Raw genomic sequence first — 22,827 nt, forward strand, 5'->3', positions numbered from 1 at the left:
TATAGCAATGAGTGTAGGATGAGCTGATCAGAGGGTCTTCTCGTGGCTACGCTCTGGCCGCAAGATATAACATGCACCAGACAGTCCGAAACGGGAGGAACCGGTCCAGCGGAGTGCCAAACTGTGGCTCAGTTCTGTGAATTTTTGCACCTCCAAAGAGCGTTTCTTGGAATGCTTCAGGGACAAAGCTACCATCTCCTACAGGACGCAGACAGGCACTCTTCGTCAAGTCAATTCCTGGCTTGATCAAGCAATGCCCGGAATTGACGATGTTTGGCCCAAAAGAGGAATAGTGCAGCCACCAAACCGGCTTTGGTCCAGATCCTCATCGACCAAACCATCATCGAGCCAATCAAACTTTGATTTAGCTTTGCCTCAATCTGGAGCCGACGCTGCTTAAATTGGACAGGAGCCAATCAGCGGGCGCCGGAGGCGAGCTCCGGCTGTCAACTTGGATCGGCTGATTTTTCTCCAACCTGAATCTGGCGGTTGACTTTACCAGATGGAGAAGGCATCCAGAGAACAAGACGGATCCCGGCACTCCTCCATCGGTCCGACCTCGTGCGGCGGCTCGGAGTCCTCCTCAAAAGCTTTTTTAGGGTCTGCGTTGCGGCCCAGACCTTTAAAGAAAAAGGTCTAGACGCCAACATTTGTTTTGGGACTTTATGACTCTTCGACCGCTGCAAGGGGCTCTAAATCTCTTACAACATCTGATGATTTCCGCATGTTGGACGTGCAAATTTGTGATTTGAGCCTCATGCACAGCGGTTCCTTGCGATAAGAAAATGCCAATCTTCAAAAAAATTAAACTCAGCTCATGGATATCACAACGTAAGAGACGGACAAATCGAGCTGTCATGACACGGACACTGAACATCAAACCCTTTGCCACATCAAAAAAAGACAGGCCAGCTGCCCCATATTGATCACCGCTACCAAAAGGCTAGCCGACTTCCCCAGCTTGTCTTCGGTGGCGTGGCGGGGTTGTTCGACTTCTCCTTTTCGTCGGCGGAAAGGCCATCGTCACTCACCGTTTTCGCCGGCTGCAGTTTCTCGCCACGCTCGAGGTCGATTGTCTGCCCCTTGCGGCTCCGATCCATTTTCGTGGAGTCATTCGGTTTCGATGAGGCCTTGGCCGGGATTTCCCTGTCTCGAGGTCCTTGATGGCCATCACTCTTGGGGGTTTCAAGGGGACGACTCTTGGGTTCTCGTGCTGATCGGGGGAATCGCGGCGTGAGCGGTGTGAGAACTTTGTCGGTGACTTTTCTCGCGGATTGACGGAGCTTCTCTCTGAGGGCCCATTGCCTGCGTTTCGCTACGACGTAGAGTGCGGCCGAAGTGACTGTGAAAGGATCCTATTTAGTACTCGGACTGATGAGCTGCATCAAGGATGGAATCCGTACGGCCAAAGATCACCACCACTCCGGCGATCACGGACAGGGCGATGATTAGATTCCGTGCCTTGTCACTGAGATTCGACCCGGATCCGGCCCCTGCAGCTCCAGCGGCATTCTGGGCAGCCACGTCGCCGGCATCTGGGTGCAGACCGTCCTCCAGCTGTGCGAAGGTGGTGGCGATGAAGAAGAATGTCCAGACGCATGCAGTCAGGTCGCCGATGCCTCTATCCATCTTGACCTGTTGTCGCGGAGGACTCACAGCAAATGGCAGTGTATGATCTCGTAAACTTCATTCCAAGCGAGGGGAACATCCAGTTCTTAAGAGACGGCGGGAATCAATTCCTCCATCATCAACACTCTCCTGTACTCGTCAGATTCTCGTCGCAAAGTCCCGTTCCTGTCCCATATCGAAGACCAATCACGAAGTCAACCCCAGGTGTTCGGCAGATCAGCTTTGTAGATCGTAGCTCCCGAGACCAATCATGGCCCATAGTTGCGCGCCACTAGACGTGATTGAACCACGTAAAGTTTCTAGGCGCCTGAGGAGCGAGTTTTGCTGCATGCATAATTTCTTCGCACAATACGGAGTACAGAGTAAATAGTTTACATCAAAAAACATAAAATTTACTTGTTTGCAGCCAGGTGGGAAGCTGGGAAATCTCACTGCTTCACTCTGTGCAGAGTATTGGGATGAGGTGCTCGTTGGAGGGAGTCTACTAGTGCAAGATACTATTTGATGAGATTTAAATCGACAAATAAATCTGGGATGGATGGATCGTTGCCTGGATCTGCATGACCCCCCAAAATTTCAGTGATTGTCCAAACTGTACCAACGGAGAACTGCTTACAGAGTTTTCTTTACGAGTACTCAGGGTTAATTATAAAATTTACTTCGCAAAGTTTTATCACTGACACCGTCTGGACTCATCGACGTTGGAAATGAATCCGTCCATCGGTCGCCCAGCCCCTCCTCCGTCGGCTTTTGCGGGAAAGCCAGTTGACGACGCTGATTGTCGCAACGCGTATGTTGAAGACAATTGAGTTATTATTGCTTGAAAACATAGTGCCTAATCAGCATGCAGTTCCCATACGAATCAAAATCAAGATCGACGGAAAGCGGACAAACTCTTGGATGCTGCAAAGGCACGCTTCCAGAGTCAATATGACATTGTTGGTTCACTGCCTCTCGAACTTGTGCTTGCGATTGTAAAGTATCTGGATTCATCTGCGATTGTTCGAAACCGAAGGGTCCGCAGTACCTGTTTCTCGATGCTTTGGAGTCGTTCATTTTAACAGGGTTAGGATTAGGTTTCAAAACGATGGCACTCTGTTTTCTCATGCGATGCAGTCACCGAGTCTGCGTTGCGTCAATCGCTTTCCTTCTTAAATCTAGAGGGAATTGATGAGCATGCTGCCGACGCGACAGCCTATATTCGGTGGCAGCATGGGTTGCAGAGTGGCCGGCCCGTCAAGAGGATCTTTCTCCCGTGGACAGAAAGGGAATTGGGAGTGTTTAATGTTTGGTACCACTCGCGACGGCTATTTTATCATACATATGCTGCTGACGATATCGAAGTACTGGATCTTGAGACTGGAGAAAGATCCACGCTGATCGAACAAGCATCATGGAGTGGGAACAAGGAAACCTTAGTTTCCGATTCCCATGTTATTCACCATGATTATGGGTACGACGACGTGCAATGCTTCCGCTCCATCCGCATAATCTCACATGAGTGCTTGCAGTTATCTGACGGCGTGGAATATCCACACAAAACAGCAATGTGCAGGAGGAGACTTTCCCTGTTTTCCCAACGGAATTCATCTCCAAAGGGACAAGGTTGTCATTGCTGACAGGTTGGGTGAAATGGAGCGGTTTTGGTTCCTTCACGTTTGGGACCTGAGCTCAAATCGCATTGAAAAATATGGGAGATTCACTGATCTATGCCTTTGGCATTTGGACTGGGCTGAGAATTTGCTGATTACATTTGAGATCAACTGGAACACACCCCAGCCAGAGGTGCAGCAGACCAAGTGGACTTTGATGAATGGGCAGCCTTGCGACCGCAGGCGATTTCATCTGCCAATATCGAGAGAGACTGTCGACCAATTACGTCCAACTCTTGAATCTTGCGGCTTCGGCACCATCTGTACCCATGGCCGCAAGACTGTAAGACGTGTAGAATCTACATCGCCTATGAAAGACTCGATCGACTTCATCTACGACCCTGCCGTCGGCAAACTGAGCGTCCGGTGGAACTGGTTCCGGCCAGAGATCCCAAGTCACGACTCACATCATAGCGCGTTTCTGAACCACAACATTGTCTACCACTGGAACCGCAAAGACAACTGCCTTGAGATCTATAACGACGACAACCAGACCACAACACGATTACCCCACTACTTGGATATCCGAGAGATCAAGACTAGTATGGGCTTCAAAAGACCTCTGGGGAGGGTAAGATCGGTGCTGCATGACGATGAACCGAGGCTACTGGCCTTTGGTGACCGCGAGGTCTTCGGTCTGGCCAGCGATGATGGCGTGCAGATCTGGTTTTTCAATCCTCGCTTCGTCCCTGATGTTCCGGGAGCGAAGCGGTTTATTCCAATGGGAAACTCTCTCGGGTCGAAGTCGCCCAGATATGTATCCGATTCCTGATTCTGAAAAGACGGCACCTGAACAGAGCTATGTCGTGACTATGCTTCACAACTAAATTCTTTTTTTTACTACTTCAATAAAATATCCGGGTAACATCTGAAACGCGAGTCCCTTGCACCGGCGACAACTAAAAACGTAGTTTTGGCAATTCCCTGACAGACATCTGATGGCGTAGACCCAACAGCCCATCCATATACAATATATATATATTTTCCAAGCTACGAGGAAAATCCGCAGTTTCTTCCGCAGCCTTGCCGCCAACCACAACTCTGAGATTGCTCGCATGCGACCACTACCTCTTCTTCGTGCTTTCCGCTGCGTTTTGTTCCAGATGATATCGATATTTTGTACTTGGATACCGCTTCTATGCAACCTTTCGCCCGGCGAATCAGAGATAAAATTGCTCTCCGTGGCAGGTGACGTGAAATAGTAACATAGCAAAGTACTGTTAGAATCACAATTCTGCAAGGAATGCGCATCATACATTAATGCAGGCTGAGTTTTTACGGCAGCTATAAAGGCTGCTGCCGAACAGCGGTAGGGAAGTAAAGCTAGGATATCTATGAAAGTCGAACTCATATTGACAAGCCCGGACCTCGCTTGCTGCAATTGGAAAATGATGAAAAATCCGCAAAGCATTCAAACCCGTTAGGCACACCAAACAACCCGTCCAATGACCGTGCTGAAAGTCTATCGAAAGATGTACGAGAAATCGGATATAAGCAGTTTACCATCTCCTCCCATAGACAGGATCTTCAGTCTTCGAAGCAGAGCTTCTCGCCTTCTGAGCCTGTCTTGGGTTGCTGGCTAGCCTCTCGCGCGACGACTCACGAGTGTAGTAGCCGTCGTCAGGAGCGTTCGACCGTAGCAATTTAGTCTTCTGCGAGAGGTTTGGTGCGCCGTGCTCGTGCTCGAAGCGTGCCTCTGCTTCTCGGCCGAACAGCGCCATCATGTCTCGCATGGTCAGCTTGCCGGCAGCTGCCTTGCCTTCGATGGTCGCGTTTGCGAGCTCCCGTTTGCGTTCTTGAAGGTCGAGGATTCGATCTTCGACCGTATCTTTGATGGTAAGTTTGTAGATTTTCACGTTCAAGGTCTGGTTGATACGGTGGACTCGGTCGATGGCCTGTTCTTCGACGAACTGTTTTGAACGGTCAGACGATGTCAGCCGTAATTATGGCAAAATTGGGAGGGCTTACAGGATTCCAGAATGGCTCGAGAATAACGACCCGACTGGCTGCGGTCAAGTTGAGGCCCAGAGATCCGGCTCGTAGACTGCACAAGAGAACCCGAGTCCGAGGGTCCTTGCGCAGCTGATTCAGACTTGCTTCGCGGAGATCGTTCTTCATGCTCCCGTCATAACGGGCATAGCGAATGTGAGCACGCTTCAGGAATGGCTCGATCTTATCCAACATGGTCGTAAAAACGGAAAACACAATGAACTTGTAGTCTGGAGCTTCTCTTCTCAGGATCCGCATAAGATATCGGATTTTGGTGGACGGGACAAGGTCATCCTCGTTGTCGTTATCCTCATCTTCCGAATCTGCCGTCGTATCGTCGGAACTCGCGAGGCTAATAACATCCCTGGCCCTGTTGCCTTCCTGATCTGCCTCAGAAGCTTCCACATTGTGCCATTCGCCTTCATCTTCGTCATCGCTGTCCAGAACAACACGCCGATTTCTCCTCGATCCGGGCTTTGAACGAGCAGTAACTTGTCTTTTGCTCTCTTTCTTAGATTTCTGGGCCGCTGTCAGGTCAATATCCAAGTCGGCACATTCACCACAGCGGCTTGATCCACTCTTGGACTCAGTAGAGGTCAGTTCTGCATGACAAATATCGCATTTCTTATTGGCCACACTCAGTCCGCCGAGCAGATCAGCAACATCGTCCACTTCATCATCCTTTGTCGTTTTGCTCGGAGAGGACGAATTGTCATTGTTCAAAAGCACGTCCTTGTCCTCCGCAAGGTCGCTTTTGATGAGATCAGGATGGTTGCAGGCCTGGCGAAGGCGAAGTAGAAGGACCAAAGCACTCGCATAGTCAAGCTTTGATCCACCCATCATTTGCGCTAGACGACGATCAGTCCGCTGCTGTAATCGGTTGTAGAAGCTCATTTCGGCTGGTGTAAACTCCGCTTGGACCTTGACAACCTCTCGCTTGGTGATTTGGAAGCCACTGGATGTGTTTGTGCTCTCGCCATCCTTGTCGCCATTCTCTTCCTGCTCAAGACTCTCACCAAGGTTGAGGACATCCTTTGTCCGCCGTTTCATGAAGGCCTTCAGATACACTTGCAAGCGCTTGATGGCGAGACCCCCGCGCCCGTTAGTCAATGGCCGAGTGATCTGGTCACGCCAGGACGCCAAATCGTCATATGGCTTGATGCGTAAAAACCTGATTAAACTCTGCAGCTCATCAAGGTTGTTTTGCAGGGGAGTTCCAGTCAGGCACCATCGGTAATGCGCGTTCAGTGCGTACGCTGCTTGTGTGGCCTTTGCATTTCTATTCTTGATCGTATGCGCCTCGTCCAGAATGACTCGATACCAGTAGACACTGAACAGCCCTCGACGGCTCGGAACTTCATTCACTGCAGCGTGTTCCGAACTAAGAGTGCCGTAGGTCGTGATGACAACATCGTAGTCTTTCAAACTGGAATCGAACTTGGTGCGGCCTGGACCGTGGTAAACACAAACGCGAAGTTTATGCGACTCTTCCACCTTGGCTTCAATTTCAGACTCCCACTGCTTGATCAATGCCAGAGGTGCAACGATCAACGTGCCCTTGCCAACACCTTCAAGCGTATCCTTTGTCTTTTTCCGTTTGCCACTGTTTTCATCGTCATCCTTTCCGTCTCGTTTTTCCGCCTGAGGTTTTGGATTGGTGAGGATCAGGGCAATGGACTGTACTGTTTTGCCGAGACCCATGTCATCTGCGAGAATTCCGCCTTTGGGGACGACGCCTCGCGTCTTCCTTTGGCCAGTTTCCTTTTCGTACATCCAGTTGACACCCTCAATTTGATGCGGGAGAAGCTTTACTCTTAACCCTTCTCGCGTGCCATCGTCTATTTCTTCCTCCTCCTCTTCCTCTGCGTTTTCCGTGTCTTGTGCTCCCACGGAAACTTTGCTGAGCTTTGCAGCTAGATCGTTTATATCAGCTTCCAGCTTCTTCCTCCTAGCTCTTGTTCGTGGTTTGTCATCTTCATCCTCAAACGCTCCTTCCAGCAACGCTTTTATGTTCTCTTGTGCCTTGGCCGAATCCATATATGTATATGCATCAATGCTTCCAAACTCTTCTTTCCGACCGAGTGCTGTCGCCAATGACGAGTCATCGCCAGTTAGATCAATAAAATTCTGAATGTTTTTCGTCGAACTTGTGACTTTCTGGCCTGAAGATGAAGGAATAGATGAAGGGGCCGAGGTCTGCTTCGGAGCGTATGTCGGTAGGGATGATCGCTTTGTGTCAAACATGTTGCGTCCCAATGAGTGTTGATAGTTATACGCGGCTGGCTCTTGCAGCTGGAAAGGCTCGAATGGGGCTGTACTAATGGGACGCTGTCCGGGTTGTGTCGCACCATGGTGAGTACCAGTTTGTGATGGCAAACGTACAGGCGCACGATGGTGTTCCGCTCGCTCTTGATTCTTCTTTGGGATAATAAAAGGATTCGAAGGTTTTTGCTGACCGCTTCTCAATGGAGCTGTTTTGCCCGAATCCGATTTCCGGCTGGCATCCTGAAGTCTTTCCTTCGACTTTCCTGCCTGGGATGAATGATAGACTCCGTTCTCCATTATGCGACCAAATCACTGTGGGAAGCCGGAGGCACTACTACTCGTACTGATATTCAGCGAAAAGGCGACTTGGACAGGCGGTTAGTCTGGGCCCTGGCTGAAAGCTGTCAAAATACCGAGCATGTACGCAGACTCTTGCGTTAGATTCCCTATCCCATCAGCCGGCAATTGTGCTGCCTGAGGCCAGCTTGACTAGTAAGCTAGGCAACTGGAGTTGTGTGTTGATGTGAGACGCGCTTTCACGCTCTAGGTTGCGATGTCCCGGCAACCAAACTAGCACGTGATCAACAGATTAGTCAGCAGAGTCAGTCGGAACTCGGAACGGAACATCAGAAGGGCCTAGTCTATTCTGAAGCCTCGAGCAGGGCAAATCACATCCATCTGCTGGGGCAAGAGCATCAACAACCTGGTGTTGCTGGGTATCTGTACTACGGAGTATCTATTACTGTTTACCTGCAAAGATTCCTCAGCATTATCACATCATTCCAGCCCAGTACATTTGTATTCCTAGTATCACCAATGCAATCAGAAGGCTCAAAAACGACTTGAGCATGGTCTCTAGAAGAGCCGAGTGTTTTTGACCACCAGACGATCGAAGTGTGACTCAGTACAGCTATGATGTTATGACCGCATGGAAAATCCGCTGTTTTTGTCTATGCGATCAGCTTCACAGTCACAGCAACTGCTATAGAAATGCTATGTGAGCACGTAATAATACGCCTCGCTGACATCCGTCCGCGTTTCACTCGGTGCAAATATATAAACAAGGCATGGGCTTTAGTAGCAAGAAAAATTTGGGCATCATAAGCAATGCTGGCTTCAGTCCTTTTTTATCTCATTGTGTGCTACCATCTGATTACGGAACCTCAAAAGGCACTGTAACTGGGAAGGTCTCAACAGAGCCGCAAGTCATATCACCAGATCGGGAGAGGAATGTTGCAACTGAGTAGTACTAGTAGGAGACGAATCCCACCAGCAAGAGCCGGGAAAGAGCGTCAGAAATACCTAAAGTTGCTGAGAGCAATAATGAAGGCTGCAGAAGAAGATATGCCAGCACGCTTCCACGACGTTGGTGTTATTTGTCACAACAGAGCAGTACTCCGTATAGAGATGATTTATTCGCTGATAGAGTCTCAACGTTCCTTACGTTGTGCTGGATATACTGATCAAAAGTGCTTGCCAATCCAATGGACGGCATATTCTCGCACCCATGTCGATTCGAATACATATGCATGTAATTGCCGGGTAAGTCTGATTGTTACGGGTATCAAGTCAGCTTCGCAGAAATTAGATCACTGCTGGCCAGTTTCATAGTTCTCCCCAATCACGCTCTTCAAAATTTCCGGAACAATTATCCCGGCATCTCCCTGAAAGAACCAGTCACCTGGCCGTAAGCCATGTTCACCCCCTGGCACATCATTGCGGTCCATATTGACCACCGCTACGCGGGCACCTTTAGCTCTGGCCTCTTCTACGTAGCCTGCCGCGGGCCAGACTTGGGCACTCGTCCCAATGACAAGCATGAGGTCAATGCGGAGTGAAGTGTCGAACCATTCTTCGACTGCTCGCATTGTGCGTGACGGTAGTGCTTCGCCGAACCAGACGACGCCGGGACGAAGTAGCCCTCCACACTGAGGACATGTGGGCAGCTCCTCGACTGGAATGCTCGGTAGGGGAACGTTCGGGTCAGATATATCAAGCTCTTTTGCTTTCATCGCTCCATACAGTGACGCGGTAGCTTCTGCGCCTGTCTTATCGGACTCTGACGGAAGAGGTTGAGGACCCTCTGTGGGAATCGCTAATGCGGGGACTATTGGATCGGTGAAGTCGTCCTTTCGGCTGTAGTTACAATAGAATGAGGTGCACTTGACGTCGAAGAGGGAGCCATGGAGGAGATGAAGCTGTTCTGAAGGGTGCCCAGCACGCGGTGACAGTCCTATGAACAGCAGTGAATCCATGAGCGTTCTGACTATTCCAGTTGATAGACCGTACAAGATAATACTCACCATCAACATTCTGGGATAATGTGATGAAATTCTTGTTCCTCCTTGCCAATTCAGCCAGCGCATAGTGGGCACGGTTTGGCTTCGCATTTAAAGCCATGTGTCTTCGGTAGCTGTAGAACTGCCAGACCAAATCCGGGGATTTCTCAAAAGCGCGTGGCGTCGCCAGCTGCGTTGCCTCACGAGCTCGCCACATGCCTCCAGCGCCACGAAAAGTGGGCAGGCCAGAGGAGGCCGAGAGACCAGCTCCCAGCAGTGCGACAATGCGGTCGCATTTTCGAAGAAATTCGGAGAAGGATTGGAGGTCAGCCGCGGGAATGAGGGAGGTCATGGACTCGGATGCTGAATCGGCCATTAATAATAAGACTATAGTATATGGCTGTCAGTAGTTATATTGTTCAAGCAAAAACATTCTCATTCGGATTAATTCCTTCGGATGACTGGGAGTTTGAAGTGCTTCTCAGTCAATTGCTCCGCGTTGGAGGTGTCCCTCACCCGCTGACAATGCCAAGCTTCTGATTGGCTGGCCCCTCACAAAGCATCAAGATCTGCGGAGAAACATCTTCGCCGATATCCGTCTGAAGCAGGTCCCAGCCTCAGCAAGCAAACTATCAAGCTGAGAGGTCAGAATGTGGAAGCGCTCGTTATTGTTACGCTCGCGGTGGAACAGCGGTGTTCGATTTCGATGGCTGCCATCACCGCGGGGAATTGCTCCGCCACGCCGGCAATTTGCAACGGAAGTGTCTGCCGCGGAATTGCAATTTGGACAGCCGGTGCATGAAACACATCCACATATCCTGCGACCCGGGGAATGTATGCGCAATTCGATCATGTCTTCGATGAATACAGCTGACTGGAAATTAGTGACACCGGGGATAACTGCGCAAGAATATGCCCAACGCCGATCAAGACTCGCAAACAGGCTACCAAAGAACGCGATTGCTGTCCTGGCCGCGGCGGAGGTTAAGTACAAGGCCCCGGGGATTTTCTACGAGTATCATCAGGATCCCGATTTCTTTTACTTGACAGGTAGGGGATCTAATTTACGGGGAAAGTGCAACGGTTGCTGAGGAGTGAGCGCAGGGTTCAACGAGCCGAGCGCGTTGGCAGTGATCGGTACGCAACATCGAATATGGTAATTGGGATGTGGTTGTGCTGAATGTTGGTAGCAAACGATGGATCAGGCGACAACCATATCTTTCACCTTTACGTCCGCGAAAAGGACCCGAAAGCCGAGCTTTGGGAGGGCGCTCGATCCGGCACTCAGGCTGCCATAGATGTGTTCAATGCTGATGAGGTATGGCTATGGGTTTCAAAGAACAAATATTGGGATGATGGTATGTGCTGATTCACTGGAACAGTCGGGCAATATCGAACGCATTAGCGAACTTCTCCCACCCCTTCTCTCAGGTGCATCGGAAATCTACACCGATATCAAAACGTTTGACACTTCGAGATCTGTCTTGTCGAGATTTCTGTATGGGAATTCCGGTGGTTCGGAAATCCAGAGGATCGTGGAACCCCGCAAGGTTAAACCGCTGCGCCCGATTCTGAACGAACTGCGTGTATTCAAAAGTGATAGCGAAGTGGTTAATATGCGCCTGGCTGGTCAGGCATCGGGACGTGCTTTTACTGAATCGATGCGGCAGCATTTCAATAAAGAGAAGGATCTATCTGCATTCCTCCAATATCAATTCAAAGTTCAAGGATGTGATGGCAGTGCATTTGTTCCTGTGGTTGCAGGGGGTCGAGTATGTGTGACTTTGGATAAAATCGATCCTGTTCAACTCGTACTGACTTATTCAGAATGCGTTGAGTATACATTACACCCGAAACGACGATATCCTAAGGTGAGCGTTTTGACAGTCGGCCTTGGATCAGCTGCTGATGTTGATTAGAGACGGAGAACTCGTCTTGGTGGATGCCGGCGGTGTAGGTTACTTTATTACTTCCTCGGTAAGACTTGTCTACTGATTTCCATGCAGGAGTATGGTGGATACATCACAGACATCACACGAACATGGCCCATCAATGGCAAATTTACCGGCCCACAACGCGATCTGTACACTGCGGTATTGAATGTTCATCGCACATGCGTTTCTCTCTGCCGGGAAAGCTCGGGATTGTCTCTTGATCGGCTTCATCGAATTGCCGAAGAGGGTCTCCGTGATCAGCTTAAACAGCTCGGGTTCAACATTTCGGGGGATGTAAGTATATAGTGGTTCACATCGTGGCCGAGGAATGAATTGACCCTCCACAGGCTATACGAGTTCTATTCCCCCACCACCTGGGCCACTATATCGGCCTGGATGTTCACGACTCGGCTGGTTATCCTCGATCTGTCAACCTGCGTGCCGGCCATTGCGTCACAATCGAACCGTACGTTTCCAAATTTGTGCCCAAAATGCTGCCGTTACTGACGCATGGCAGGGGCATCTATGTTCCCGACGATGACCGCTGGCCGGAGGCATTCCGGGGTATTGGCATTCGTGTTGAAGACAGTGTCTGTGTGGGAGATGATCATCCTATCATACTGTCCCCAGAAGCTGTCAAGGAGGTATGCTTGACTGATCGCCGCCAAGAGACATTTCGCTGACCAATCTCACAGATCGACGACATTGAAGCTTTGCGATCATAACGTAACATTCCAGCCTCCTAGCACAAAACTCTACCAGCTTGTATAATATCGAGGAAGTTGAAATCATCACTGAACAACTCGTCTTCTGCAAATAGCATGGTGTACACTACCTGAATGGTCAACTTGACTCCTCTTGTGACAGATTACCTTCATGTTCAATATAGAAACTGCAGATGATCTGCCTAATCCAAAAGCTCATTCCGAATTACTGTACGTATTAGCTAGGAATATGAGGGACAGTATCGAAAAGGTGGAATCGACAACGGAATGGACAGCAGCTTGATGCCTGAAATTTAAGGCATAAAATACTGCAACAGGAAATTACCCAAACTGAATTTGTCGCGCTCTCGTTGGTTGAAAAAAAAAACCCGCGCGCAGATTTGGGATCCACCTCTCTAAACAACCGCCCTAAAGTAAACACTCCAGCCCGCAGCTCTTTGACAGACATCGTTCTTCGGGCTTCTGTCTTCGTTTCTCTCCCCTTCTTGCAGTCAATGTTTCTCGTGCTCACAGTCAGCTCCCATGATTCTCGATATCGCCATTGATTTTCCTTCCATGGTCCTGTAAAACCTGGCAGGAACCTTCTCCGCGTGGCGTGCCACGTCGCGTACTTGACCATTGCGGCGTGTTTTTCCCCCCTTTCTGGGTTTGAAAAGCCTTCTCGAGCCTCGTGCCGGTAGTCTTCGCGATCGCCGTCCTATGGCATCGGTGTCTGTTCCTCCCTCGCCTCGATCGCCTCTCGCCATGTCGACTCGAAGGCCCCTCGCGACGGTTCCCAACGGCACCAATTCGCCTCACCGAGTTAGCAGCTCTACTGCCATCAAACGACCACGTGCTGGACCGCAGTACGATCCTGTCTACGAGCCACCACCATCAAAGAGGCAATTGCTTGAACAGGAGCGGTCCCGCACCGAGCTACAATATGACCCTGAGTATTGCCCCCCGCCATCGAAAAAGCAGGTGGTGGAACATAAGCGGATCTCTGAAGTACAGTATGATTCCGCATATGTGCCGCCAGCGTCCAGAAAGCAACTCGTCGAACCGGAACGCCCAGAATCTCGCTCGCCATCGAAAATCCGATATACATACGTGAATGAAGGGAAGACTGTTGATCGAGGCGGTGGTTCCCCACAGAAAGTGTTGGTGGACAGGAAACTGCAGGCGGCTCGAGCAAAAGAACAACAGTCGAGCAAAGAGAAAGAAAAGCGAGTGTTTTCGACGCAACGTGTTTTGATGTGCTGTGAGCTGACCTACGAAATCACAGGCTTCAGCAATGGCGCAGACATTATCGGAAGGCTTTTCCTGACTTCATTTTCTACTTTGACTGCGTTCCTGCAGATGTCCGCAGCAAGTGCCTTCGAGACGTGCTTGCCCTTGGCGCGGTAAGCCCCTGACCGCAGCTCTATCATGCCTATTCACGAAATTTTGTTGATGTGGTCTGGTCCTAATGTGGGAGTACAGCGTGAGGAACGTTTTTTCTCGCGAGCAGTAACCCACGTCGTCACGACGCGTCCAATACCGCCACCCGTTGTATCTGGCAGTAATGATACCACGACGCAGTTAACCGACCGTCCAGTTCAAACGGTTAATCCGTCGATGTTGGAAAAGATCGATACACGTCGCGATCACGCCACCAGCAGTACTGATGTACTCTATCGAGCACGCCAAATGGGGATGAAGATTTGGAGCCTTGAGAAGCTTTCGCGAGTTCTCTGGGTGATTCAAGATAATGATGACGCTCCTTATCCTTCAGGTCAAGCGAATGACGCGTCTGCGAGGGGTCGCGGCGATATGCCACTATCTCAAGCACTTCAAAACGAGCTTGTGCATGGACACGGTGATCGGGAACTTAGCGCAGTAATGAAGGACATGATCCCGTTCAAGGGGCCCTACATATACGTCCATGATATGGAGGAAAAAACCCGTCCCGTGATGATAAGAGAGTATCCCAAGGTTGCCAGAAGGCAAGATGGAGCGTGGCCTCAGTTCAGGAGTGCACCATTGGGTAGATGTCCATTCATCGACGAGCCTCCGTCCAGAAAGGAACTCGCTGCAAAGAGAGAGAGGAAAGAGACAACAGCGAAGAAGGCCGTTCAGTCCTCGAAAAAGAATTTTGAGAACAGAGACCCATCGCCTGTCGAGCCTGCAGAAAACGTGGTTGCTCCGGCTTCGAAAGCCGAAGGTAGCGTAACGGCGTTCGCGGCTCACGCTGAGCACAAGATCGCGCCCTCCACACGACCAGTTTCCCCACGCAAGAGTTCCGAGAGTTTCATTGTCCCCACCTTAAAGCGTACGGGGCCATTCCATCCTGGTCAGGAGCCGGCAGCCTCCGGGGTTCAGCCTTCGAACATCACATCTGCGATTCGCTCGCAAATGGTGTCTTCAACTGCTGCCGCTGCAGGAGCGAAAGCTGGCCTCAGTAAAGAAGTGCATGAGTTGAAGAGGAAGGTGCTGGAGAAGAACACTGGAAACCTTGTCACCACAAACCCTGGACCATCCTATCGTCCTAGCGATGTCCAGAAACCTGTCTCAAGCTCAACAAAATTGCGACAGCTTGCGGAAGGGCGTGATTATACACAACAAGACGGTGCCAAGCTGTCCAAGGACTATGGCCATCCCAAGCCTAACGCCCCAGAGAGCAAATATGGTGTCCGAAAAACTGTCCCAGAGAAAAAGCGGGACCCTAAGCCAGGATATTGTGAAAACTGTCGTGACAGATTTGATGACTTTGATGAGGTTAGATACACCTCTTCTCTTCTCGTGGATTTTGCTGACCGGTGTCGCGTAGCACATCATGTCTCGAAAGCATCGCAGATTTGCTCAGAACCCGAACAACTGGTTTGAGTTGGACAGTATTCTCGAGATGCTGGCACGACCACTCAAGGAAGACCATGCTGAATTTCGGGACATTGATGACGCATACTGTGAATGAAGTACGGATGTCTGCACGGCCGCGCGTCCTTTGCGGAATACTGGATATTCCAATATCATTTTTGGCTGCATCGAACTGCTGATCGTATTTTGGTTTCATCGTTGTACCTTGGCGATGGCTCTAGTCCTTAATTGCGGCATGCTTTCAGGCGTGTTGAAGTTTTGCATGTTGCATTCAGGTGTTTGTCGGTTGAGTCACCTGGTATTCTGCATTGTTATTCATAGTAGCGTCTTTTGCCGCCTTTGGATTTTCTGCTTGTCCGCTGGAAAAGTGCTTTGCTTACTGTGGGGATTCGTATTCATGTCGAAACCCTGCGTGGGGGGACGTCACCGGTCGTCTTTCTGCGAGATGAAGGCATAAAGGAGAGCCGATTCATCGAATCTGTCCACAGCACCGTGAACCACTTATTGGTGGCCAAGTTTACCAATAATCCTCTGTTCGACAATGTTGTGTCCTGGTGGCTTTTTGGCGTTCCGTGAAGGGTATGAAGAAGTCGACTTCGGGGAATGGGGTGCAGGGGTTATATCCTTTATGATGTGTGGTGCTAGCTACCTGCGTATCGACATATTGTTTTCAGTGAATGAAAAGAAATATGGTCGGCTTGTGGCAGTTGATGCTATTAGTTCTGCAAGTTATGAGGCGTGTGGTGTGTGTCCGGTAAAAGTGGACAAACCAACAGTCCGGAGTGGCACGCTGATATCGGCTTCTTGATTCTGCTTTCTTGTGCGCATTCCAGGCGGTAGGGATTGGCCCCTAATTGTACGTAGAGGTACGTTACATCAAAAAGAGCTCCACATATCCATCATCGAGAAACAAAAGAACATCAAGAAGACATCAGATAATAAGGAAAATACGTAAGGAATATGCGTGATTCGTTACATATCACCGGATGCTGTATACAAGTCAGAAATTGCACTGTTCTATGGGTGATCAGCCATAGAATCCATTGATCCTTGGAAACCTTTCACATTATTTCTTAGCACGTCAGGGTATTTCTATGCAGCCAAGTCCAAGGGGCCCGACAAAACATGGATTGGTTCAAGAGTCTAATTCCAGTGTCTAATATGATCAATCAGAGCCTTCTAATCCTAATAGATGCCACTCGTTTCGGTTGTCCATTCACGGCAAGCGAGAAGGTTTTTGCTTTTGAAGACTTGATACATTGGATGTGATGATGAGTTAACACTACCGAATTGCCTTTATGTCATTGGTAGATTATGGCAACGCTCAATGAAGATTACCTGGTTTTGGTCATGCTTGACACGAAAATATCGCTCCCTATTCAGGAGATTCTTTTGAAGTAACCAGTTCAGTCTATATCGCGATATATCCAACAGGAACTCATTTATATATATCAATGCAAATCTGGCAAGGCAATTGAAACTATGACAGTGGGAATGGGTCGAAAAGAAAATACTAATCGCGAGAAGAGTGGATGATTGTAAGAAACAGAGACGATGTGGTAGGGATCATCACCAGAGTGAGCGCAACGAAGGCAGTCGATAGTAGAAATGCCGGTTTCGATCCAAACGACGTTGATAATCCTGCATGTATATTCTATTCTGAGGAAGTTCAGATGAAAGCAGCATACTGAACTCAGCGTAATGACAGTAGACGAGATCATGCCTTGCATATATGAATAGCACGCAGAATAAATATCAAACTTGATTGAGTATCAATGAATGTATGATTTGACAAGACTTCCATGAATCATAAATTCGGTTTTTGCCCTTTCGTGACAATTAGTATTTGATGGATGTCTGTCCATAGTATTTGCTCTAAAAGCCAGTTGGTTGTTAGCCGTCTTGTCTCTGGTATCCGTGTGGTGTTAGGATCGTAATATTTCTTGATTTTATCCATCATTTCTTGGTTTGTATTCTATGATTTGGATCTACTCATGACAATAAATAGTACTATCATTGTCCCTCGAGGATGCTAGTACTGGCCATTCCTCCTCCGATACCAGATCATGAAGTGATTCCCATCTTGTACAAAATGTTTCGCCTGTCTTTTTGCCATATGTCCGCTTTTAGATATGCTTCATGGAACTTGGTACCATTCGAACCTTCCTCGTTGATTGCCATTCGTCGGTTCCTGTTAGATGCGGATGTTTCCCAACCGTTCACAGCGCCGCTCAAGGTAGGGCAAATTCGCCACGTGATTGACCCAAACTTGCCAAGCCCATGGCCCCACTTCCTGTCATCAACTTTGCTTTCTGTTCTCCGCTGTCGTTTGCGTCGTCCCCTTCGTAATCTCAAGCAAAAGCGGCCTGGCTATCTGAAACTCGCTTATCAGGATTCCTACATATCCAGAAATGCTTGATCATTCTCTATAGTTCTTCCTATTTATAGATGTCGAACGATAATCAAACAGAAGAGGCTCAAGCTCTAGAGGAGGTATGGCGCTTTTGATTCGTTGGTCAAGCGGGAGATTGAGACCGTCTGATGGTTCATGCTCAGCGCTTGAAATCCGCGCTTTGGTTGGCGATTGGCAAGATAGTCGACGAGGAGACACTTGAAATGGGAGTCAATGCGACTCCACAATTTATTGGAGCTCTCACAGAAATGGTGTGGGCACAAATTGGTATGTCGAATGTGGTGTTTGAAGTCCATAAGGTTGGACCGCTATTGAATGGCTTCTTCATGATGAGAATTGAGAAATAGTACTAAGGATTTTTGACTAACTGCGAGTAGAAACTGTCAGTCAGGACCTTGAATCATTTGCGAGGTACTTCATTTCTTTGTTTTTCCCATCTTGCGTTTTCCCGCCCCTTGTTTCTCTCATAGGATCGATGATATCAGAAAGCATCGACTGAATTTCATCGCAAATGCTAACGTGATCAACGGAAATAGACATGCCGGTCGCTCTACAATTAATGTTTCCGACGTGATGCTGCTTGCTCGTCGGAATGAGGGTCTGCAGTCGATCCTACAGGCATATGTAGATCGCCAAAAAGAACTTGCCGCACGGGCAGAGCGACGATGACGATCGGAAATTCTAATCTTGTGCGCGTAATGGAATAGAATTCAGGACCAGTTTCAAGAATAAGCCGTATTTGAATTGATCCGGACGACAGTACATCTACGCTTTTGTCTTGTGTCGTACTGTGAGAGAGTTGGTTCTCACCTCATACCGAACCCTCAGAATAAGTAACAAGCTTTTTACCTATATACTGGACAAATAGGATGATTGTTCAGCACAAGTAGCTCAGTATTAGTAGGCACACTGGATACGTACCAGAGAATCTTATTGAGAGAACCTGTTGCTTAGGGTTACGAGGTCAAAATAAACGGTTTGGTCGCCTTCCCTTGCAAAGCTGTCTGCCAGTAACACCACACAATGATCAATTGGCCTCGCTGAATGCCAATCTTGGTCTCATTTTACATTGCGTAACGGGCGAAACTCTTCCACAGCGGCAATTATGATCTGGCAATCGGTTTCTGGAATGGCCCCAATAACTTCACCGCAAGAGATTAGGGCCTCGGAATCCTTCGCAGATCTTCAACTTCGTCCTCATCAGATGATGGACGCCCTAATGCCAGTGGGACTCTTCCGCTTGAGTTATTACAGAACCGAAGGGACGCTTTCGAAGGACTCATGGTTCGCAAAATAACAAGAGATGAGTTGAGATGCCGAATCTCGAGCTTCGTCTCTTAAACTGGCTGTGGTGCAAATGTTGAGAATTTATCTCATTTTTTCGACTTCCCAACGTACAGCCTCCAGCTCCGTCGCCTGTACGTCGGTTGGTGCCGTTGATTGCTCTCACAGGAAGTGTCACGGGCCGGACTGGCTGGCCTGAAGGAAGGGGTGTGTATAACAGAAACAGAATTGCTACTGCCTTGCTATTACTGTACAGGTACAGAATGAAGACAAGACGTAGCTCGAAGAGCCACTAAATACAGAGTGAAGGAGCTGAGCTATATACACAGGATCAGATACATGGATTTGTCAGGGTTTGTCAGGATTGCGAAGCAGCTGAACTAATGACGTAGGCTATTGCGCAGGTTGATTGTTCAGCTTGATTGGTAATCCTGAGTCATCATGTCAGGTATCCGGGACATCTGGGCTGGTGCTGTGACAAAACCGCCTTGTCATTCATGGTCGTTTGTGCTCCCAGAGCTCACAGAAGTGTGCAGCCAGACCACATGAAGAGACGACCATGTTCAGGAGTACGAAGCGCCAACGGCGTATCCCCCGTGAGATCGAAACTGCGACGCCTCAGGGTCGTGCATCGAAACCAAGCCATAATTATCTTGGGAATTGCGAACTTCCAAACGCTCACATCGGACTACACCTGGCGGAATTTGCGCGGAAATATGCAGTCTGATGAATTGCAATGTGCTGGCGAAAGAAGGAAAGCATAGGTGGGTATCAGATTGTGATGATGACCTGTGTCCAGGAATTTCAAGGACTGGGCAGGCAATGCCATCCAGAAATACCTAATGGCTTTCCTGTTCGGAAGACTTCGAGTGCTGCAATTTCTGCACCTATTCGGGATAGACCTTGGCCGTCTTGAGAAACGAGTGCGAGAGCCCCTCACAATCATTAGTCAGAAGTGCCCGAACTACTCTCCGCATCCGACGACTTGGATGATGGAACATCTCCTGCAGGAAGTGGAGAGGATGGTTCAAGGCGGACATTCAACTTGGCGGGCAGGAAAATCCGGATCTGGAATTCAGATCGTGTGCGCAAAACAATGAATATTCCATCGTGGGTATCTGTTAACCAGGACCGGAAGTTGCGGGAGCAGCTTCGCGAGGCCCATAGAACAGATTATGGCCTTCAATCTGGAAATATAGATGTTCTCGATAAGAGGGCTCAGATTTACACGTCTCTCGCTTCGATGACATGTAAGACACCCTCTGCATGCCTGGCACGTACTACTGACATATCGCAGGCCAACTAAGCACAGAAAGTTCCAAGCTGGGGACTTCATATCTTGTCATAGGCTGTACGCCCGGATCTTATACTTTCTGGTGCATCGGCTTCATAGTCAAGACTATGTTTTTGTTGCAGTGGAGAGACTTGCCCCAGAAACCGATATCCCAGAGTGCTGTGACCGACTACTTGGCCTCCCCATCCGCCGGCTCAGTGGGTTACGCGCCTCTTTGGTGTGCCCAGCATAAGGAATCCACCCGAGTTTTTCGTTGGTCTCGAAGACCAGTCATACTTACACTGCACATGGGTGGTTGATGCGTCTTGATGCATGAAGTGGCCGGCTTGGAGGATTTGACATTTAACGGCCAGGACAAGGGTATCAGCCTAACTGCCTTCCTGCGAGTTGTTTCATCGAGAATCCTGTTAGTCTTGAATTCAGTTCGACTGGGCAATCCTCGCACCTGAGCTTTCTTTCACTTGAACATTGAACTGTGGGCTAGCACTCAACGCAGCCTCGTAATAGCTCGTAGAAGGCTGTAGAGAACCCAAACGGCAGGAGAAATGTTGTACGCATCAACCAGCATAGTTTCATCATAAAAGTACAGTTGATTAACCCATTTTACATCAGCACTCCATGGTCAAAAGCTGTATCCAACAATACCACATTTGTCTTTGACGAAGTGTTGCAGGAATCGAATGGATTGTGTGAGCGTTATGTTCTGTAATGAACTGTTCTTGCATTAAGAATGGTTTAGAATGGGTTAGCATTTAAGCGACCACAGGCATTTTTTAACCATTTAGGAACCGTCACCCCACCATGTGAACATTGTAAAATTAACATCTGTATTTCCATTAATTTACCATTTTGAAATTTCGCCCCGCACTTTTGTAGTTGCCTCTGTTTTCACAGGTGTGCTCTTCGTGATCCCATCCGGTACAGCGATTCTAATTATTCAGTAACAATATCATTTTACTCCTTACCTGAACCGGGTGTCGACATCTCGTGAAATGAGTCCAAAGGAACTCCCACCGACTGCTGAAACTATACGACGCAGAAAAAAGATCTCATACTTGAACTGTCGGGTAAAACCACCGAAAACTCTGCGATAGTTGTTCGAAAGGAAGATGGGGGCTGGGGCTACGAAGGGGATTCCCTTACGAAGGAAGTGGTTCTCCTGTCGAAGGAGCTGGTACCTTCAAATCTTAAAGTATGTCTCCCTGCCCTACTTTTGATGGATGCGGGATGTGAGATTGGCTTACTCGACAGGATTGGGCTCGGGCCGTGATATACTTCGAGCGCCAAAAGCCTGTGGAAATGGGAAAGGGAGGGTCTGTTATTCCTCTTTGCGATAATCCGTTGTGCGAAAAAGCGCCGATTGAGCATAAAAAATTGAGAAGATATTATGAGGAATTGCGGGAAGGATTTTATGATGAAATCGAACCCGCCATCTTCGTGATGAATCGTGGATCAGCAGCCTTATTCATCGTGCCAAAGCACCAAGAAGCTCAGCCGACATATTAGTCGCATGACTAATCTCTATCGCAATGAACTACCTACTCCGTACTCTTTTTTATGTACATTTAAACTACAAAGGAAATTCCAGGTACAAAATAGTGGCATATTCAGCTCGTTCTATAGATGAAAAGAAAGCTCTCGAGGCGAGCTTTCAGGCAATACCACCAACTTGCTAAAACAGCTCACCGTCGTGGAGATATTGCCGTTCAACAAAGACGTGGTCCGATAATTAGAGTTGGCCGGAGGGTTAAGATGAAAGTGGGACGATAATTAGGGTTACAAGGATGGTATGGTCCGATAAATGTTACCGATTTGGGTTAACGAATTCTTGGCTAGGGTTGAACGGAGGGTTCAAGCGAGGGTTGATGCGAGAGTTGGAAGCATTGCTGCAGATTGTTGGGTTCAATTGGAGGGTTGATTGAAGAGCCGATCGAGTTTCTGCGTTCCGTTTGTTGCAGCTGTTGCAGAACAGTTTGTTATCAGAAACAAATCAAGCAACACCGACTAAGAAAGGCTCAGGGAGCGCCTTCCTTGCTTCATTTCGCAATTGACACGGCAGCGTCATGATCTCCGCCAGTTCTCAAGGTCAGTACCCTCAATTTTATTATCCTATCATCGTGCTCTCTTCCTCGGACCGATCCGAACATGGGCGATTTCAACTTCAGCACCGTCTACGACGATGAGATGATTATGACCAGTTGTCACGGCGCTAGCCCGGCGCTAGGCCAGATGTTCGGATATATGACATCATCGCGCAGGATTACCAATCACGCTGAACAAACAGGCTGGGCGTACACTACGTCATTAGCTCAGCTGCTTAGCATTCCTGACCGATCTAGATTCTGCCTGCCCCTGATAACTGATATCTGCCTGTACCTGAGCCTGTGTATATAGACCTGCTGTCTTCCCTGTGTTTTGTGGCTCCTTGAGCTACGTCTTGTCTTCATCCTGTACCTGTACAGTAATAGCAAGCCAGTAGCAATTCTGTTCTGTTATACACACCCCTTCCTTCCAGACCAGCCTGTCCG

The 22,827-nt window shown here is 48.8% G+C and overlaps 9 protein-coding genes across 9 annotated transcripts; 6 read left to right on the forward strand and 3 right to left on the reverse strand.

Moving 5' to 3' along the window:
• Positions 1 to 71: 71 nt before the first annotated feature.
• On the forward strand, positions 72 to 926 carry VTN49DRAFT_6675 (uncharacterized protein; the record flags this gene model as incomplete). Its single annotated transcript, XM_069414859.1, has 2 exons — positions 72 to 123; positions 766 to 926. The coding sequence occupies 2 exons, from the start codon at positions 72 to 74 to the stop codon at positions 924 to 926; spliced, it is 213 nt and encodes a 70-aa protein (XP_069265331.1).
• A 6-nt stretch (positions 927 to 932) lies between these two features.
• Positions 933 to 1,629, reverse strand: VTN49DRAFT_6676 (uncharacterized protein; the record flags this gene model as incomplete). Its single annotated transcript, XM_069414860.1, has 2 exons — positions 933 to 1,342; positions 1,404 to 1,629. 2 exons carry the CDS (start codon positions 1,627 to 1,629, stop codon positions 933 to 935), a joined length of 636 nt encoding a protein of 211 aa, XP_069265332.1.
• Positions 1,630 to 2,336: 707 nt separating this feature from the next.
• VTN49DRAFT_6677 (uncharacterized protein) lies at positions 2,337 to 4,053 on the forward strand (the record flags this gene model as incomplete). Its single annotated transcript, XM_069414861.1, has 4 exons — positions 2,337 to 2,419; positions 2,480 to 2,645; positions 2,706 to 3,082; positions 3,141 to 4,053. 4 exons carry the CDS (start codon positions 2,337 to 2,339, stop codon positions 4,051 to 4,053), a joined length of 1,539 nt encoding a protein of 512 aa, XP_069265333.1.
• A 727-nt stretch (positions 4,054 to 4,780) lies between these two features.
• On the reverse strand, positions 4,781 to 7,514 carry VTN49DRAFT_6678 (uncharacterized protein; the record flags this gene model as incomplete). Its single annotated transcript, XM_069414862.1, has 2 exons — positions 4,781 to 5,191; positions 5,250 to 7,514. 2 exons carry the CDS (start codon positions 7,512 to 7,514, stop codon positions 4,781 to 4,783), a joined length of 2,676 nt encoding a protein of 891 aa, XP_069265334.1.
• A 1,610-nt stretch (positions 7,515 to 9,124) lies between these two features.
• On the reverse strand, positions 9,125 to 10,166 carry VTN49DRAFT_6679 (uncharacterized protein; the record flags this gene model as incomplete). Its single annotated transcript, XM_069414863.1, has 2 exons — positions 9,125 to 9,768; positions 9,839 to 10,166. 2 exons carry the CDS (start codon positions 10,164 to 10,166, stop codon positions 9,125 to 9,127), a joined length of 972 nt encoding a protein of 323 aa, XP_069265335.1.
• Positions 10,167 to 10,464: 298 nt separating this feature from the next.
• VTN49DRAFT_6680 (uncharacterized protein) lies at positions 10,465 to 12,473 on the forward strand (the record flags this gene model as incomplete). The annotated part of the gene is made up of 11 exons (XM_069414865.1): positions 10,465 to 10,648; positions 10,700 to 10,864; positions 10,919 to 10,951; positions 11,005 to 11,132; positions 11,197 to 11,586; positions 11,642 to 11,685; positions 11,734 to 11,767; positions 11,821 to 12,042; positions 12,096 to 12,214; positions 12,266 to 12,392; positions 12,444 to 12,473. The coding sequence occupies 11 exons, from the start codon at positions 10,465 to 10,467 to the stop codon at positions 12,471 to 12,473; spliced, it is 1,476 nt and encodes a 491-aa protein (XP_069265336.1).
• Positions 12,474 to 13,217: 744 nt separating this feature from the next.
• Positions 13,218 to 15,405, forward strand: VTN49DRAFT_6681 (uncharacterized protein; the record flags this gene model as incomplete). The annotated part of the gene is made up of 4 exons (XM_069414866.1): positions 13,218 to 13,678; positions 13,738 to 13,855; positions 13,935 to 15,209; positions 15,262 to 15,405. 4 exons carry the CDS (start codon positions 13,218 to 13,220, stop codon positions 15,403 to 15,405), a joined length of 1,998 nt encoding a protein of 665 aa, XP_069265337.1.
• Positions 15,406 to 17,756: 2,351 nt separating this feature from the next.
• On the forward strand, positions 17,757 to 18,390 carry VTN49DRAFT_6682 (uncharacterized protein; the record flags this gene model as incomplete). The annotated part of the gene is made up of 4 exons (XM_069414867.1): positions 17,757 to 17,801; positions 17,865 to 17,988; positions 18,099 to 18,132; positions 18,258 to 18,390. 4 exons carry the CDS (start codon positions 17,757 to 17,759, stop codon positions 18,388 to 18,390), a joined length of 336 nt encoding a protein of 111 aa, XP_069265338.1.
• A 1,711-nt stretch (positions 18,391 to 20,101) lies between these two features.
• On the forward strand, positions 20,102 to 21,805 carry VTN49DRAFT_6683 (uncharacterized protein; the record flags this gene model as incomplete). The annotated part of the gene is made up of 3 exons (XM_069414868.1): positions 20,102 to 20,255; positions 21,394 to 21,491; positions 21,551 to 21,805. The coding sequence occupies 3 exons, from the start codon at positions 20,102 to 20,104 to the stop codon at positions 21,803 to 21,805; spliced, it is 507 nt and encodes a 168-aa protein (XP_069265339.1).
• Between the last annotated feature and the right edge of the window lie 1,022 nt (positions 21,806 to 22,827).

Source organism: Thermomyces lanuginosus (genome assembly GCF_041956635.1).
Source record: "Thermomyces lanuginosus strain ATCC 200065 unplaced genomic scaffold VTN49scaffold_41, whole genome shotgun sequence".
NCBI lineage: Eukaryota > Fungi > Ascomycota > Eurotiomycetes > Eurotiales > Trichocomaceae > Thermomyces > Thermomyces lanuginosus.